The sequence below is a fragment of the Abramis brama genome (genome assembly GCF_963993115.1).
Source record: "Abramis brama genome assembly, chromosome: 13".
NCBI lineage: Eukaryota > Metazoa > Chordata > Actinopteri > Cypriniformes > Leuciscidae > Abramis > Abramis brama.
In genome coordinates this window covers 10,119,345-10,136,704 of record NC_139975.1, presented here as the reverse complement: position 1 = coordinate 10,136,704, position 17,360 = coordinate 10,119,345, and the positions used below count along the sequence as shown (strand labels likewise).

At 37.9% G+C, this 17,360-nt stretch overlaps 5 protein-coding genes across 6 annotated transcripts; 2 read left to right on the top strand and 3 right to left on the bottom strand.

The window, feature by feature from the left end:
* Positions 1–266: 266 nt before the first annotated feature.
* Positions 267–2,466, bottom strand: scocb (short coiled-coil protein b). Its single transcript, XM_084132679.1, has 4 exons — positions 2,368–2,466; positions 1,853–1,956; positions 1,208–1,288; positions 267–980 (listed from the first exon to the last, which is right to left on the bottom strand). Exons 2-4 carry the CDS (start codon positions 1,869–1,871, stop codon positions 838–840), a joined length of 243 nt encoding a protein of 80 aa, XP_083988805.1. The 5' UTR covers positions 1,872–1,956; positions 2,368–2,466; the 3' UTR covers positions 267–837.
* Positions 2,467–3,287: 821 nt separating this feature from the next.
* Positions 3,288–7,124, bottom strand: LOC311094567 (uncharacterized protein). The gene is made up of 4 exons (XM_084132605.1): positions 6,375–7,124; positions 5,997–6,184; positions 5,245–5,341; positions 3,288–4,724 (listed from the first exon to the last, which is right to left on the bottom strand). The coding sequence occupies exons 1-4, from the start codon at positions 6,667–6,669 to the stop codon at positions 3,868–3,870; spliced, it is 1,437 nt and encodes a 478-aa protein (XP_083988731.1). The 5' UTR covers positions 6,670–7,124; the 3' UTR covers positions 3,288–3,867.
* A 469-nt stretch (positions 7,125–7,593) lies between these two features.
* Positions 7,594–9,327, top strand: mif (macrophage migration inhibitory factor). Its single transcript, XM_084132615.1, has 3 exons — positions 7,594–7,859; positions 8,686–8,858; positions 9,095–9,327. The coding sequence occupies exons 1-3, from the start codon at positions 7,752–7,754 to the stop codon at positions 9,159–9,161; spliced, it is 348 nt and encodes a 115-aa protein (XP_083988741.1). The 5' UTR covers positions 7,594–7,751; the 3' UTR covers positions 9,162–9,327.
* Positions 9,328–9,701: 374 nt separating this feature from the next.
* Positions 9,702–11,804, bottom strand: selenoh (selenoprotein H). Of its 2 annotated transcripts, none has more exons than XM_084132607.1 (5): positions 11,711–11,804; positions 10,839–10,965; positions 10,384–10,526; positions 10,127–10,250; positions 9,702–10,057 (listed from the first exon to the last, which is right to left on the bottom strand). In XM_084132607.1, the coding sequence occupies exons 1-4, from the start codon at positions 11,730–11,732 to the stop codon at positions 10,144–10,146; spliced, it is 399 nt and encodes a 132-aa protein (XP_083988733.1). In that variant the 5' UTR covers positions 11,733–11,804; the 3' UTR covers positions 9,702–10,057; positions 10,127–10,143. The 2 variants fall into 2 exon arrangements, with proteins under 2 accessions (XP_083988733.1, XP_083988732.1); XM_084132606.1 differs by having other exon boundaries at positions 9,702–10,025.
* Positions 11,805–12,639: 835 nt separating this feature from the next.
* On the top strand, positions 12,640–17,263 carry clp1 (cleavage factor polyribonucleotide kinase subunit 1). Its single transcript, XM_084132521.1, has 6 exons — positions 12,640–12,910; positions 12,999–13,282; positions 13,368–13,475; positions 14,872–14,991; positions 15,093–15,230; positions 16,429–17,263. Exons 2-6 carry the CDS (start codon positions 13,007–13,009, stop codon positions 17,122–17,124), a joined length of 1,338 nt encoding a protein of 445 aa, XP_083988647.1. The 5' UTR covers positions 12,640–12,910; positions 12,999–13,006; the 3' UTR covers positions 17,125–17,263.
* Positions 17,264–17,360: the final 97 nt, after the last annotated feature.

The following is a 17,360-nucleotide window of genomic DNA, read 5'->3' as shown; positions in this document are numbered from 1 at the left end:
ATGAAGACACACATTCAGATGCATATTCACGACTGAGAGCAAGGGTGAAGGAGAGGAAGGCGTGTGGATAATAATGCTATTCTGCGAGACTCAGTTCCTCACTCCTCTGATGAAAGCAGATGGGTACCAGAGACTATAGTCCTCCAAACTCTGGTGGAATATGTGTAGACTCGAATCCCAGATGAAGTGAGGTGACTGAACGAGAAGCAAACAACCACAGGGGCCTACAGAACCTAAACAGAAGGACTCACTCACAGCACAGCGAATTAGTATTATTATTTTTTAATTAAAACAGGCATTTGCAATGCCACACAATGGTAAGATTCTACACATACAAACACAACAAATGCATAAAGATATTCAGAGGCACAGATGTAATGCAAGCCAGAGAACTCCCTTCTGTTGATAGCACCAAGAAAAGGGTCTAAATTTCATTCCCTGATCAGAATGACCTGAAATGTTTTCTCTCAACTCGAGTATAATCAGTGCTGATACAGACAAACAGCTCAGCGGGAGAGAGCAACTGTCATGCCATCACAACTGCACTCTCAACGACAAAACAAAAGTGTGAAATACAAAATACATATTTTAAAAACAATTTAAAATATTACAAAATTAATATCGTACCCTATCTGAACATAAAAAAAACTACAACCAAACTAAAATTATTTTTAGCATGTTGAACAAAACCATTGGAAATTAAATGTAAACAAATATTAATACTGATAAATAAAACAAATGTAAACATTTACCATTTTAGTGACATAGGGATAAAATGAGTCTAGTGGAAGGGTTTATCTGGGTGTGGTTGTGGGTCTGGGAGAGAGGGATGCTCTCTTACTTCCGTTTGCTTTTGGAGTCAGTGGTCTGAAACACGCTAGATGCGGACATGAGGTTCTCAATGTACTGCCCAAGAACCTGATTCTCTGATTTTAACTTCAGATTTTCTTCTTTTACTGCGTCCACCCGAGCTGAGAGATCTACCGAAACGAGAGAGAGAGAAAGACTTAAAGCTTATTTAATAAAAGGTTGAAAAGTGCTAGCAACACCAAGGTCATGGGTTCGATTTAGGGAATGCATAAACTGATAAAATGTATATCTTCAATGCAATGTAAGTTGCTTTGGATAAAAGCTTCTGCCAAATGCATGAATGTTAATGTAAATCTGTTAATATTAGGTAACAAACCAAGTGGCGCTGGTTACTTGCCTTCAAGAGTATTCTGCAACTCAAGGACCTGGTTTATAAGTCTGGTCTTCTCCTCCAATTCCACCTGGTTTTCTATGTCCCCTGGAAGACAAAGTCACCATCAAAATAAGTTCCCCTTCCTCTTGCAGTGACATTTCTTCACTTCTCTGATTACGTGTTTAATAGCGCTATGGCGGAACAACCTGTCACTCACATGACATCACAGCAATAGCAAACTACAACCATCCAATCAATTCCCGATGGACAAAATCAAGTCCTGTCCTACATTTTTTATTGTTCGAGAAGCCGTTTCATTCAGATATACGTCAAAATAGGAAAGAAAAGACTTCTGTTTCATGCCGACTTTAAACACCTTGCACTGAGAAAGTCTTTAATGCTTATTATTAACAAAAAATTAAACTATTAAAATTTTATGGAGAATTTTTTTTACAATATAATTTACATTTGAAAATAAAATATTATTTTCATCCGTTTTTCTGTTTATTGTCAACTGTTTCAATTTGACATTCATTTGATACCTTAATAAAAATAAAGAATATTAAGAAAAAAATTAAACTCTTGACACTGTGTTGCTGTGTGTGGTACTTTCTATAAAACAAAACGAAAAATTGCCAAGATTTATCCACATTCCACATTGGATCTTACCATCCATGTCAGAATTCATGGCGAAATACTCGTCTTCTGTGTTAAAATGCAGGGCTGCGACTCGAGTGGAAACACTTCAGGATGAGCACAAGGCCTGATGGAAACTGTAAAAAATAAAACAAAACAAAAATAGACCAGGAGTTTGAAAAGACATTCAGTCATAGATATGGACGGTGTCTTATTCGTTGATGCTGCAATGCTAGGCGCTACATATCTAAAAAGCATGCGCATTGTGTAACGTTGTCTATTTTATGTAACATAATAGTAGCCTATATATGTTTGTAGATGGCCGAAGTCAAAATACACAAAATAAAGCGCAAAATAGTTTTATATCTTATTGTAAGACTGCTGCTACTCAGTTTAGCTGCGGTTAGCTGACACACAGCTGATGAGGTAAACAAACCAAGACACTGCCCATTACAGTCCCCTCTGAAGCACAATTCATATCCTTCGCTTAAATGTATACTCATATAAATCTACAAAATAAAAATAAATAAATTCAATTATACCCAAACCTTTGAAATGTACAATTAGACCGGATGAAGAGGTATCACACTGCACAGCGATGTCTTCTGGAGTCTGACGTCAACCGGTGGTATTAACCCTTTAGATCCCACAAAAAATATATATATATATATATATATTATAAAGGTAATTATTTTCCTAAGCAAATGTTACATTAACTAATGCAAATAAAGACTCAAAGAAAACTGTGGACAATGACGATTTTTGTACTACATTGACCCTCATTTATTGTTTTGTTTTTATTTTATTATTATTGTGTGATGTTTCGTACAGTATTTTTATTATATCACTGTATGCTCATGCTCGTTTTCTCGCAATAAAACAAACAAACAAAAACGTTATGACTTCGTTAAACTAGTGCTCATTTCAAAGAATTGCTTCAAAACTGGTTGACTCGAGACTCGAACTGATTAAATACACAAAGGGAACTAATCGTTCGGTCCAATTCCAACGAAACGTTCAGAGCTGCTATTTTTTGGGGAAGGATTTTCAAACACTGAAAATCCACGTGCAAACAATATCATCAAGCATTTACAAACGCCTTTCATCTGTTAAACTTGAGGGGGAAATTACTTCTAAAGCACAGGCAAATAAGCAAGGCGCATTTCATGAGGTGTTGTCGGCATAAAAATGTTGAGCTATTCATCCGAATCTTGAGTAACGTTTATCTCTGGTAAATGGAATGTTACCTGTGACTCTTGACTCTTTGATTGCTGGTCATGATTTGTTTGCACACAATAGAAAATATTTTAAACAATGTGACAATGTTGGTAACCAGAGAGAGTTCCATAGTAGGAAAACCTGTCTGGTTACCAGCATTCTTTAAAATATTTTCTTTTGCGTTCAACGGAAGAAAGAAACTCATACAGGTTTGGAACATCATGAAGGTGAGTAAATTATGACAAAAATGTTTTGAAAAAACATGAACTAGCCTATTCCTTTAATTACAAGACCTAAAGCAATACTGTTATCATCACAACAAATATTTCACTTCTGAATTAAAAACAACACAAAAGATACTTAAGAATGCATGAATAACACAATCGGTTATTAATAATAAACAAGTTTTTAAAAATGTCCTTGTTCACAAAACATATTTCACAGCCTGTTATAAGTTGCTTGACATAATAAAATAGAGCTGTTTGCATTTTTGGAGTTGGAACAGAGGTGCTTGTTATGTTGCTGTATATATACACTCTAACTGTGAATAATGAGTAAACAGTTTTTGAATAATAACAATAAATAAGAAAATCCACTTTGAGATATTGTCACTGCACTAGGTTAAGTGTGCCTTGCTTTGAGGTTTAGGGTTTGTGTACAAGTCAGTAAGTAATGAGATCATGTTTGGGGTAATTAAAAGAAGAAACATGTGGTAAGATGCAAATAGAAAAATTAGAAATACAGAAAATGAATAGAAATATGAAGAATAAGGTCTTTTCGACTAGTTAAGGTCTAGTATTGTGTAAGATTCTCACGAACAGTGTATAACATTAAGTGTTATACAGACATTGATGCTGCTTGAACTGCTCAGTATCGCTGAATGTCTGGTTGCACTGAGAGCAGTGGTGGGAGTTTCGCAGCGGTGGGAGTTTCACCGTTGCATCTCCAATGTGGATGTGCTGATGCCGTTTAAGGTATTCCACTCGACTGAATCGTTTCCCACACGCCCCGCACTCGTATGGCCTTTCCCCCGTGTGGATGCGCTGGTGCCTCTCCAGGTTGCCGAGACGACTGAAGCTGCGGCCACACTGCGGGCACCTGTGGGGACGCTCACCTGTGTGAACCAGCTGATGGCGTTCGAGGGACCGCGAGTGCGTGAAGCGTTTGCCACAGAGTTCGCAGTGGTGCGGCTGCTCTCCCGCCTGCACGCATTCGTGGTTCTTAAGGCTCCAGGCATGGCCGAACGCTCTCCCGCACACAGAGCACTGATAAGGCCGATCCTCGGCCGCAGGGCACGAGTGCTTCATGAGGTCAGACGTGGAGTTGAAGCCGCTGCCGCACCGTGCGCAGAAATGCAGCATGTCCCCGCTCTCTCCTCCCGACTCCTCTTCCTTGTTCGTAGGGGCTGATGGGAGTTCTGTAGGGTCTGCCCTATGTGAGGAGGACGACATACCCTGCTGAGAGCTGCATAAACCGTCTAGTCCGATGAACGCCACTCCTTCGGATCCACACGCCTCCTGAGACGGGCTGCCCAGACCGGACTCCGCCTCCTCACGTTCACGCTCCGCCTTGAGGGCCGTCTCCAGTCCACTGAGCTCGTCTCCAACAGTCATCGTCTCCGCCGTTTGCCCCTCCCACACTTCAGCAGCAGAGGATTCAGGGCCAGTAGAGGCGGGGCCCATTTCTCCTGCAGACACAAATACTCATTTTAGTACAGTTTAGTTTGCACATTAAGGATCTAAGGATCTACATTTGATCTATTTAATGCATCATTGCTGAATAAAAATATTAATTTCTTTAAAAAAAATAATAATAAAAAATCCATTTTTGAAATAAAAACTTTTTTATGTGTGTATTTAATCACCCATCATGTTGTTCCAAACCTGTATGCTATTATTTTTTCCCCCAACAGAACACAAATGAGGAACTTCTGAAGAATTTACACACTTTTCTATAGAACAGCACAAAAAAAAAACTTGCAACATGACAGCCATGGTCCCTATATACTGTTAATGTGTAGAGAAAAAGTGTACATGCATATTATAAGTGTAGTGTATTTCTCCTTTTGTTTCACACAAAAACCATACAGATTTAAAACAATATAAAAATGGAGTAACCAATGACAGAATTGTGATCCTTCAAATGTTCATGTTCGCAATCACAAAAAACAATAACCGTTTTCCAAAACAGAGCATTGCAGTGCTTACCGTGGGTGGGACTGGGGGAGGGAGGGCTGGTTTCACTTTGGTTCATCTGTAGAGCCTCTTGCAACAGCCTCAGGGAGTCTGATCTGTAGCCTTCCACCTTTATCCATCATCCCACAGAAGCAGAAAGAGCGAAAACGCAAGGTGTGAAATAAATTCCCTTTGCTCATAATAATGCATCTCTTTTAAAACTGATAATAAACACTTAAGACACATCTGAGGTGGGAGTAACAGTGTTACTTATGTGCTGTTATTTTAACATTTAAACTTGTTTTAGTGCAATGATGGCATTTTAGTTTGATTGGCAGGTAAGTGGGCGGTCCTGAAGAAGCTGTCATATGGTTTTCTGACAACCTCCAATAGTCCACTTGTGGTTTGAGCAACAAGATGATAAAATGCATGAACCCTATTTACACTAGTAATTAACATTGTCCAACTTTGTTCTGATCTATCTAGCAGTCTTTGCATATTTTGGGAATATGAATTACACATAAATAACATGATCTCAATCTAGAGGGAAAGACAGTGACATCAGCGCTGAAAAAAGTGAATTACAGTTTCTATAATTGTTGTCAACAATGATGATGGGTTATGATCTTTGGGCAGTTTTTGCACTTGCAAAATATACTTTGAAATTAGTTTGAGTTTGCAAAATGGGATTGTTCTCTTCAGATCCTTCTGTCCATAGCCCTCTGCATCTCCTCTCTCTCCTCCACTCCCTGCAGCTCATTCCTAACATCCGATTGGTTACTCACCTCCTCTTTAATGCCGGCCACCTCCTTCCTCTCCCCAGAGATGCATATCCTTTCCTCCTCCTCCTCCTCCCCCTCCCCACCTCCTTCAGTTGGCAGATGGACGCGGAACACGTCCCTCCTCTCATCCCTCACTCCTCCAGTCCCCTCATCCCACGCATTAGCACTCCACTCCTTCCCTTGCTTGCCTCCTGAGAGAGAAAGATGGGAGGGGGAAGAGAGGAGAGAGGAGGACAGGAGGGGGAGGGAGGAATCCAAAAGAGGAGGAGAGGGAGGAGAAAGAAACCTGAGAACTGAGGAGCAGGTCGCCATTATGGTTTCTCTCTTAAAGCACGATAAAACAGTATCACCCAATGAATCCGAGTTGGCCAGTGCGCTTACTTTGGAGATCCGTTCTTCGCGCTTTGCGCACGGTCTCCTCCGCGCCAAGCAGACCAGACGCGCGCCGACTGGCCGCCCAGCCCATGCCATATTTGCGTTCGTTTCTCAATTTATTCTCTGTCAGCCTCAGTCTCAATTTCAGCGCTTCGTTCTCTTTTCTGTTAAGAGAGATTTCCACCAGGTAGTCGTTCACCGTGTCCTGGAAGAGTTTGGTGATCTCGCACACGGATGCGCGGACCAAACTGTCCATGACAGCGGTCAGGTGCGCTTGAAAGGTCTTGACCGATTCCGCCATAGCTTTACTAGTCGCACATGTAATAAATAAAGTTGTGCCCAAAAAACTATCAACGAATCCCTGTTACGCCATATATCAGCACCAGTTATACTTCATGTTTTTAAACATCCGCTTTACAACAACAACAACAAGACTTAATTTAAATGCGCATGTGGTTAAAATAATCTGACATCAACAGTGGCAACGGCTGGCACCCGTAACTTTATACACAGCCAATGGAATGAACCCTGTTCCTCTATCTTTAAGCCAGCGACCACACAAATCAAACCCTCAAAAGATGAAATTCCACTCCAGATGACCGCACAAATATCGTGGTCGGCTAAAAAAGATCTGTGTTCATGTTTTACCGGTGTTTATGCGCTATCAACGGAACAATTTCACCCAGCCGCGACCACCCCTCTCAACTCAAGAGGTTTTAATTCTCGCCTACAATATTATTTCCGGATGTCGCGTTCTGCGCATGCACAGAGCTACCGTAATTACCCGAAAAAATGGACCCAAGAAGGGTCAAGGTATGGCTGGTTAGCTTTGGCAGCTAGCCCCTGCTGGTAGTTTTTTTTCTCTCTCTCTCTCTCCGTTGAATAAACACATTGACAATTATACAATTATGCATACAAAATTAAAACACATTAAAGAGAAAAAAAATAAAGTACGAAAATTGTCCTTTTTTGTTGCAAAGCACTTTGAGCTGCATTCCTCGTATAAAATATGCTATAAAAATAAAGTTTATCATTATTAAAACAGATGTTTCAGCATTTGATAAAAATATAAACAATAAAAAAATAAAAAATAAAAAAAATATTTTAAACTTTCAATTATACCCAAAAAGAAAAGATGGCAGTTTGTGCATCTCGGAGTGCTGGGGCTGCTTGCGCCAGCCGAGCAACAGTGGAATGCAACGGATCTACACAGTCAAATCTTTGTGTCATACGGTGTTTTACGGTAACCTACAAGAAGTACTGGCATCGTGGTTACTTGCCGTATTCAACCAGGGCTCACATCTGGACACATTCCCGAAGGCGTTGGTCCTTCTACCTTGCACTATTTAGCAGTATTTAGCAGTAAGTCTCTCCGTTGCAGTCATGCCGATGTTCGTGGTGAACACAAATGTAGCAAAGGACTCGGTTCCTGCTGAGCTGCCGTCGGAGGCCACGCAAGAGCTCGCCAAAGCGATGGGCAAACCCGCGCAGGTGAGCAGACTGTTTTAAAAATAAAATAAAAACATATTGCATTGTATATGCATTGACTTTGCATATCAGTCTGCATGGAATGAGGGACTAATTGCTGTTACACGAGTCTACGAAACATACACGAGACTCTGTTATCCTCTTAGCTGTAACTCATGTCATTGGATTAAAATTGTTTTAAACATAAATACATTTAGGCAGCCTATGTATCATTATTGATTGTTTAGATTTAAGCTAGTTTGGTGATGGGTCCGACTCATTTCCTTGAATCATACTTTCGAACGTTTCAAAGAACCAGTTCAAAAAAACCGATTTATTGATTATTTTACGTCATGACGCAATTACGTTATCGCGTTACATCAGTGACATCATATCATGAATCTTGTCTGAGAACAAAAAAGCTTTAAAAACATTATCTGTTTGTAACTCTTTTCCTTTTTTCTGTGTCATGTAATTCTCATAATTTGTTAATGTTTAATTTATATTATTTCCCCCATTGTTTTGTTTTTGTATTCTGTTATGTTATTACTTGTGTATTGTTTTAAGCATTAATAAAAAAAAATCATAATAAAAAAAAGACATCACATCATGAATCTAAAACGTTCCAATAAATCCATTTGTAGGGACTTTTTGCTGTTTATCAGGATTTACTAATATGATCCCTCGTATTAAATTACTGTGCATTTCAGTTCAGTGTTTTGCTGCAACATTCTAATAAACCAAATATGAATTTAAATCACACAATATTAAAAGTATTTTTTTATTTTATTCAAAAGAACTGAATTATTAACTGTTTAATCTTGTCTGTCTTTGTATTGATATGTGATAGTATATTGCCGTACACATCATCCCGGATCAGATGATGATGTTCGGTGGAAAAGGAGATCCGTGCGCGCTCTGCTCCCTCACCAGCATCGGAAAGATCGGGGGCGCGCAAAATAAGCAATACTCTAAACTTCTTATGGGCTTGCTCAACAAACACCTTGGCATTTCACCTGACAGGTACCTGTAAATCCACACAATATAGCCGTCTCTCTTTTACCAGAAGAACATTTAACAATGTTGTGCAAAAATAAAGCTTTAGCTTCCAAACTTCAAATGAATTTTAGTTGTTAAAATGCTTATGCATGCATTTATATTGAACTTAAGATCTGCTCTTCATATTGTGGAGGATTAGTACGTGTCAAATTTAGCGTAGTGTTTGTTTGTTAAATGAAGCTTCTTTTATTGCTTTTCAGGATCTATATAAACTTTGTTGATATGGATGGAGCCAATGTGGCTTGGAACAGCACCACCTTCGGATAAAGAAAAGGGATGCATGGCTTGACATAAGGCTACGGTTTCTACTCCAGCTTTACTCAAAGAGCCATTGGGAGCATAATGTCTTCAGTCGATTTAGTCTTATAACAAACAGCACTTACTGCTTACAGCAGAGACCATCTTTTGACAATAAAGTTTTCTTTAAACTGTATTGAGATGCTGTGTTTTTGTTATACATGTTTCTTGAAAGCACAAATGCTCAGGAAGTCAATGTTGATAAAGGAATTATATAATCTGTAAATGCAATATTTTTCTAAAACTAGTTCCAGATCGTGACTGAAATTTCCTTCAGTCCGAGGCTTTTCACTTTTGGTGTGAAAGGGCCTTTGCATTTCCCAAAAAAAGAACTTGTTAGTACTTATTAGTTCTGTTATTAGTATTAGTTACTAGTAATGTAATGCATTATTTTTTCATAAAAGCAACTAATAAAAGCAATTAATTACTTTTTTAGGGAGTAATGCAATATTGTAACATTACTTTAAAAGTAACTTTCCCCAACACAGATTAACACAATGATGGTGCAGATTAAAGGGAGATCAAGCAAGATTTATTTGTATTCAAACAGTAAAAAAGAAAGAGAAAAAAATGTGATTTACCAAACTACACAAAACAACTACACAAACTACACAAAACAGAGTTCTATAGAGAGACAGGTAACAGCAATCTGGAAACTAGTCATGTCAAAACAGAACATGAAGAAGAATTTAAGAGCTTGACAGAAGAAACCAGGCAAGGTCAATTATCCAGACCAGAACAAAAGAGCTGATCATCAGAAAACAGACGGGGAGATTTTCCCATTAGTCCATTAACATCATTATGCATCCAATGTCCGGGAACAAAGACGACTGACTAGAGGGAGAAAATAAATGAGGAAAAGATCACTTTATTGCGATTTACAAAGCTGTAATATGTTAAAAACAAGTTAATAGCAAAAAAATGCATCTTCTAACCGGTCTCCTTATAACTTCTACTTGCTCTTCAGCACTTCTATCAGGGCAGACACCACTTCAGCAGGATCGGGAAACTTCAGTTTGCGTGGAGGACCCTTCTTAATGCCAGACCACAAAACAATCTCTGTTCAGGAGAAAGAAATACAGAGGTAGCATGTGTAAATAATTCTTTGGCCATCCATAGATTGTGGCTGTACAATCTTGTTACTCAATGGCATCAGAAAAAGACATGTATGGATACTGGTTGGCAGTCTTACCTTTTTCTCCCTCCATCAGTGTGACCTCAAAGCTGTTCCGCCGAGGTTTCTCTGGATTGAGCACCACGTGAAGTTCAGGGTGCGAAGCCGCAAGTGCCTCACGCACACCTTCCGCATTCCGCCCGTAGACTCGTCAGCTTTTACTGTAAAACAGCGAGAATATAAACATGACTCGTATATAAAACTTTTTTTTTAATTATTAAAGGGCAATATCTGCCAGCTGCAAGTAATTTTTAATGGGCAATTTTACCTTTTTGAGGGAGTTTCTTTTTTCTAACAATAAGAGGACACGAACAATATATGTAAAACTCTTCAATTGATTGAATATATTTCTTCTTTAAATATGGCTATAAAATCAAAGTAGCAAAACAAAGCACCTGTAAATAACACACAAAATATTATTACACAGCACAACAGCATGAACTCATTTTAAATAACTAGCCATGTGTTCTCACCAATGCTCGATGACGACCCTTTGTCCTGTTTCTTCATCTTTTTTCTCTACTCCATCAAGCTTTTCTTTTTTCTCTTCCACTGCAGCTGCTTCTGAATCTACATCAGCCTTACGCTTCCGACCACGACCTGCATATTTAGGTGGATCAGTGTTTTTAGTTTGCATACATCAAGATAAACTAGTAATCAAGGAGATATATATATATATATAGAGATATATATAGAGATATAGAGATATATATATATATATATATATATATCTATGCATGTATGTATGTGTGTGTGTATATGTGTATATATATATATATATATATATATATATATATATATATATATATATATATATATATATATATAAAATTGAACCTAAACAAAGACAAAAATGCATTTGTGACCATTTTGATCACAAACTCACTTTGCATACTACTTATTGTCATTAAAACATTACATATATTCATTTAAATAATATTCATAGTTGTAATCTAATTATTTATTATGGTGTCAAAAACAAAAATAAAGCGATTTAAAAATCGGTTCTGAATATAGGTTATAGGACATTTAAATCTGCATCCCATCAGTTGTGAACAAACCAATCAGTCAACCTATAGGCTAGCTCTTGGGTTATACAAGATATGCATTCATAATCTTTCACAAGTTAATTAGACGATCTTAAATTTGAGGGATTGTATAAGAGAGATTGCCTGATGTGGTTGTGTTAGGCATGACCTAACACAACCACATTGACTCCTACTGAAAATACAGAACCTGATAAACACGAAAACTCATAACCTGCTAATGTGAAGCGCAGCACAAAAGATTAAAGTAGTCTGCTCTAATTTCAAGACCACATTTAAACGTGTTCAGTGTTACGCACCTGATTTGGCCCGAGTCGCCATTGCTGCAAGCCCTTATGTATGTTGCAGACTTCTTGAAAGTGTTGAATAATGTTGTGAAAGTTAGACGGACAGTGCCGCCTTTTGGTGTGGAAAGTCTTGACAGTCTTGCAGTCAAGGTATTTATGAAGTTGGTGCTTAAAAACAAAATGTCCCGGTATAAGGGTGTCATTTGTTTAATTATGAGAGATGAGAATAGAGAGTTACAACGCTGCCAAGTAATTTTATTACTTTAGACCACAAAATAGAGGGGTGCATTCAGGTTGATTGGGATACTTTTTCCAATTTACAGGTTTCTCAGAAGCGGAAGTCGTGATTAATTAAATATATAAAATGTATACTTTAATGTTTTAATATATATCTTCACAAGATCTTTATATCTAATAAATCCTCGGAACAGAGTGACGAACCACCAGCAACCAATCTTTTTTTCTTTAATCCTGTATACAAAAGCCACGTTAAAATCACCAGAGACACTTTTTTATTATTTTATTTTACTTCTGTCACCAAGACATACAACCCATCCCGTTTTTCCCGGGATTCTCCCGTATTTTACCTTGCTATCCCGCTATCATCCCGTTTAAATATTTTTCCCGTATTTTTTATATTTCTATTTTTTTTTTTAAATCCCACTGGGCGCAAACCAGTTAAGTAGAAATATTTTGGTATCCAAATGTTGACAGGTATGCACCAAGAGAAATTCCTTGTATGGAAGCATACTTGGCATTGGCAATAAAGCTCTTTCTGATTCTGAACACATGTTTTAGAATAGTCCGATTTTTCTATTCTTTATTTATATGAAATTTACGGAACACAGTCATATAGTTTAAAATTCAGTAAAATATAATCTGTGCAATGTTATCTGCATGCTGAGAGAATGTTGGTCATTGGTCAACCATCGCATGACATCATCTACACGCGACACGGCACGGCTTCATCAGTGTGGTATGTTGGTTTGACAACAATCTGGTCTGCAGGGAAGAAATAAGCGAGTATTTGTAAATAAGGAGGTGTAGTTTGAACAGTGGATGTTTGGAATAGTGTAGACACGTTACGATATATTAAAAATATTATTTGCAAAAGGTAACAAGCTAACGGTAACAAGCTAATTCAGTGTGACATAATTCAAATAAAACACGTTTTTTGCCTAAATATTTCACAGAGGGGACGAATTCAAACAGGTATAGCACAATCATCTGTTATCTTATCATGTTTGAGAATACAAGTAGCTCGCAAATTTTAAACATTCTAGTTCTTTCTCTGTCACAGCCTGAGCCATGACTGCAGAAGCCCCAGAAAAGTCAGCCGAGGAGGGCCTGAGCTCGTCGGGCAGTGCTGGGACTCCAGGCACACGATTCGACTTGGAGAGAGAGACAGAACTGCGTTTTGAGGTCGAAACAGGAGAACGAGTCCAACTCGAGCTGTTCTCCGGTATGGCAGAGGTGTTCGGATCCGAGCTGAACCGAAATAAGAAGTACACGTTCGGGCCAGGCTCTAAGATCGCTGTGTTCACCTGGCATGGCTGCACTGTGGCACTTTCAGGCAAGACAGAGGTGAGAGAAGTTAAAATGATGTCAGAGGCTTTAATGACAAGGAACGAAGAATCAATTCAAACATGTCTGTCTTCCATAAATATAGGTGGCTTATGTGTCCAAAGATACACCCATGATGCTCTATCTCAACACCCATGCAGCTCTAGAGCAGATGAGACGTCAAGCGGAGAAAGACAATGAGAGAGGCCCTCGGGTATGTTAACAGGCAATTTATTTCAAAAGTTTGGGGTCAGTAAGGTTTTATTTGAAAGAAATTAATACTTTTACTCAGCGAAAAACAATTATATTGATCAAAAATAACATTAAAGTCAATGTTACCAAAGATTTCTATTTCAAATGAATGATTTTCCTTTGAACTGTCTGTTCATCAAAAAAATCCTGAAAAAAAGTATCACCGTTTCCATAAAAATAATAAGCAGTACAGCTGTTTTCAACATCGACGGTAATAAGAAATGTTTCTTGAGCAGCAAATCAGTATATTAGAATGATTTCTGAAGGATCATGTGACTCTGAAGACAGGAGTAATGATGCTGAAAATTCAGCTTTGCCATCACAGAAAACTTTGTAATTTGTAAATTGTAATAATATTTCACAATATTTCTGTTTTATGTATTTTTGATCAAATAAAGAAAAGAGACTTTTTCAAAAATATATATATATATAAAAAAAAAACCTCTTTTGAATAGTCAAGTCACCTTTATTTATATAGCGCTTTTTACAGTACAGATTGTTTCAAAGCAGCTTTGCAGTGAAAAGAGAAAAAATAATGCAACCAAGTTTATTTTGGCTGCACAGCAGATCTAGAAGAAAATAGCGTCATAGTCCAGCTTAAATAAGTTCAGTGATGGTTCATTTTTGTTGTAAAAAAGTTATTAATTTAGTTCATTTATATATATAGTTCTCATATAATGGTGTCAGTTCGGGCAGATCAATAATAATGTTGAATATTAAGTGTCCCCAACTAAGAAAGCCAAAGACGACAAAGGCACTACAATTGTAGTGAGATTAAGAGTGGGAATATTTAGGCACCTCACAATTTGATTGGATTTCAATTATGATTCAGAGGGCTGCGATGCGATGATGATAAAACGATAATCAATGCATCTGGATGCCATACAGGATTTCCTTTTTTCTCACTGTGTGACTATATATGTGACCCTGGACCACAAAACCAGTCACAATTTTTTGAAATTGAGATTTATACATCATCTGACCGCTGAATAAATAAGCTTTCCATTGATGTATTGTTTGTTAGGATAGGACAATATTTGGTCGAGATACAACTATTTGAACATCTGGAATCTGTTCAAAAAAAAAAACATTGAGAAAATCTCCTTTAAAGTTGTCCATTTATGTTCACGACTGTGCTGCATTCACTCACAAAAATAAATGTTTTATATATTTACGGTAGGAAATTTACAAAATATCTTCATGGAACATGATCTTTACTTAATATCCTAATGATTTTTGGCATAAAAGAAAAATCGATAATTTTTTGTTGGCTATTGCCACAAATATACCCGTGCGACATGTGACTGGTTTTGTGATCCAGGGTCACATATGTGGTTAAACAGGGTTTGTTGTCATAGGTAATGGTAGTCGGACCAACTGATGTGGGAAAGACAACATTATGTCGAGTGTTGTTGAACTGTGCTGTGCGACTGGGACGAAGACCTACGTTGGTAGAATTGGATGTCGGCCAGAGCAGCGTGAGTAAAGGATGCCTGAAGGATCAATGCAGATCTGCTAAACATTACAGAGTTGTAAGAAATGAAACGCCATATGCATGTTTAATTGTTCTTGTCTTTAGATCTCTGTGCCTGGAACCATGGCAGCGCTGTGCATTGAGCGTCCTGCTGATGTAGAAGAAGGCTTCTCTGTGCAGGCTCCGCTTGTCTTTCACTTTGGCTCCACCACACCAGGAACAAACATCAAACTTTACAACAAGGTAATGGCAAAGTTGCACTTAAGGGATTGTTGTCTTTATACTTCAGTGATACACTGAGCTTTGGGCCATAAATTATTGGAGCAGATTGATCTTGGCCCCAAACTATCCTGGCACTGTTTAATCAATAATAACGAGAATAAGTGCATTTATCTTTCACTTAAACGCAGCTATAAAGTCTCACTCTTCTTCTGTAATTGTTTATGCAGAAACAGCAAAGTCAGTTTTTGTAGCAGTAACTGAGGGAAAAGTAGTACTCACTGACATTGTGCTCATTTTTAAAATTATTTCAGAGCAACAGTATCAGTATTACTAGGGTGAAAGAGTTTAGTAACAATAATCATCTTAGCTTTGAGTAGTAGGACTGTTAAAGAAACCATGTAATCAAATAGTTAACCCATTAACTTGTTTAATGTAAGTTCCTGTTTTATGGTGCTTGGTCCATTAGTGCATGTTATTCCAAATTTAAAAGTCAGTCTTTTTTTGTCTTTTTTTTAATGAATAGTACTTACTAAATATTTAATGTTGTATACTGTTATGTATAATATGAAATGTTTTAACTGTTTCTGTTTCTTTCTCTTTTTTTATATTTGTATTAATATTTTTGTGTGATATTTTTTGTCTGATTGTAATATAGTACTGTTCAAAAGTTTGGGGTCAGTAATGCTTTTTTTTTTTTTAAAGAAATTATTATATTTATCATATTTTTATTTAGCAAGGATGCATTAAATTGATCAAAATTGACACTAGACTTTTACATGTTTGCAAAAACATTTTTTTTCTTTCTATTTATTAAAGAATCCAGAAAAATATATCTGTTTTCACAAAAATATTAACCAGCACTACTGTTTTCAACATTTATAATAGTAAGAAATGTTTCTTGAGCAGCAAAACAGAATATTAAAATGATATCTGAAGGATCGTGTGACACTGAAGACTTGGAGTAATGATGCTGAAAATCCAGCTATGCCATCACAGGAATAAATATTTAATTAATATTCAGCCTGTGTGAGCATTAGAGACTTCTTTCAAAAACATTAAAAAAATCTTACCAACCCCAAAATTTTGAACGGTAGTGTGTGTCAGATTACTGAAGTAACAGGTTGTAAATGCTGTTTCATGTTGACTTCACTATGCATCATCCAGACAAATTAAAAGAATGTGTTATAATGAATGTCTCTCTTTTTCTCTTTGTGTGTAGCTGACTTCAAGCCTTGCAGAAGTGTTTTCCCAGCGCTGCGAAGTGAACCGCAAAGCTAGTGTGGGTGGCTGTATAATCAACACATGTGGCTGGGTCAAAGGTTCGGGCTACCAGGCACTGGTCCACTGTGCTTCAGCCTTCCAGGTGGATGTTGTTCTAGTCCTGGACCAGGAGCGTCTCTACAATGAGCTTAAACGTGACCTGCCACACTTTGTACGTGTCGTCCTTCTGCCAAAATCCGGTGGCGTGGTGGAACGCTCCAAGGACTGCCGGCGAGAGTCACGGGACGAAAAGATCCGGGAATACTTCTATGGTTTCCGTGGAACTTCCTTTTACCCTCACGCCTTTGATGTGCGCTTTTCAGATGTGCGCATTTACAAGATTGGTGCGCCCTCTATCCCAGACTCCTGTCTCCCCCTGGGTATGTCTCAGGACGACACCCAGCTCAAACTCGTCCCAGTCAGCCCCGGCAGGGATTTGACCCACCACGTGCTGAGTGTGAGTTCGGTGGAGGATGAAAGCGAGGTGGGTGCGGGTCAGAGCAGAGGGATTCTAGAGAGTCCGGTGTGTGGCTTTATAGTGGTGACAGCGGTGGACACACAAGCTCAAGTGATGACGGTACTCTCACCGGCACCCAGACCGCTGCCACGACACACTCTGCTCATCATGGACATTCGCTTCATCGACCTTAAATAGAAGCATACAAGTATTTGTCGCAATGTTTGGTTTTCAAAGGGCTAATTTTAATAATTTTGTACATTTGTAAAAGCTTTTAATTAATTCAATTGTAATTGTATATGTCCTTCTGAACATACAATAAAACAAACCAAAACCAGTTTGACTACGTTATTCTACATGCCATTTTTTCTTAATTGAAATTGCATCCTTTGAGCAAACAAATTGAGCAATTATTATTTTGACATGCTTACATA

What these genes read in the sequence shown, in the direction of transcription:
- mif (XM_084132615.1), top strand. Translation starts at nt 7,752, where the DNA reads ATGCCGATGTTCGTGGTGAACACAAATGTAGCAAAGGACTCGGTTCCT. An exon ending in CGATGGGCAAACCCGCGCAG is followed by an intron (nt 7,860 to 8,685) that starts GTGAGCAGACTG and finishes GATATGTGATAG; the next exon opens with TATATTGCCGTACACATCAT. An exon ending in CTTGGCATTTCACCTGACAG is followed by an intron (nt 8,859 to 9,094) that starts GTACCTGTAAAT and finishes ATTGCTTTTCAG; the next exon opens with GATCTATATAAACTTTGTTG.
- LOC311094567 (XM_084132605.1), bottom strand. Translation starts at nt 6,669, where the DNA reads ATGGCGGAATCGGTCAAGACCTTTCAAGCGCACCTGACCGCTGTCATG. An exon ending in GCGAAGAACGGATCTCCAAA is followed by an intron (nt 6,185 to 6,374) that starts GTAAGCGCACTG and finishes TTTCTCTCTCAG; the next exon opens with GAGGCAAGCAAGGGAAGGAG. An exon ending in CTCCCCCAGTCCCACCCACG is followed by an intron (nt 4,725 to 5,244) that starts GTAAGCACTGCA and finishes TTGTGTCTGCAG; the next exon opens with GAGAAATGGGCCCCGCCTCT.
- scocb (XM_084132679.1), bottom strand. An exon ending in GTTGCAGAATACTCTTGAAG is followed by an intron (nt 981 to 1,207) that starts GCAAGTAACCAG and finishes TCGTTTCGGTAG; the next exon opens with ATCTCTCAGCTCGGGTGGAC.
- clp1 (XM_084132521.1), top strand. Translation starts at nt 13,007, where the DNA reads ATGACTGCAGAAGCCCCAGAAAAGTCAGCCGAGGAGGGCCTGAGCTCG. An exon ending in TGGATGTCGGCCAGAGCAGC is followed by an intron (nt 14,992 to 15,092) that starts GTGAGTAAAGGA and finishes TCTTGTCTTTAG; the next exon opens with ATCTCTGTGCCTGGAACCAT. An exon ending in ACATCAAACTTTACAACAAG is followed by an intron (nt 15,231 to 16,428) that starts GTAATGGCAAAG and finishes CTTTGTGTGTAG; the next exon opens with CTGACTTCAAGCCTTGCAGA.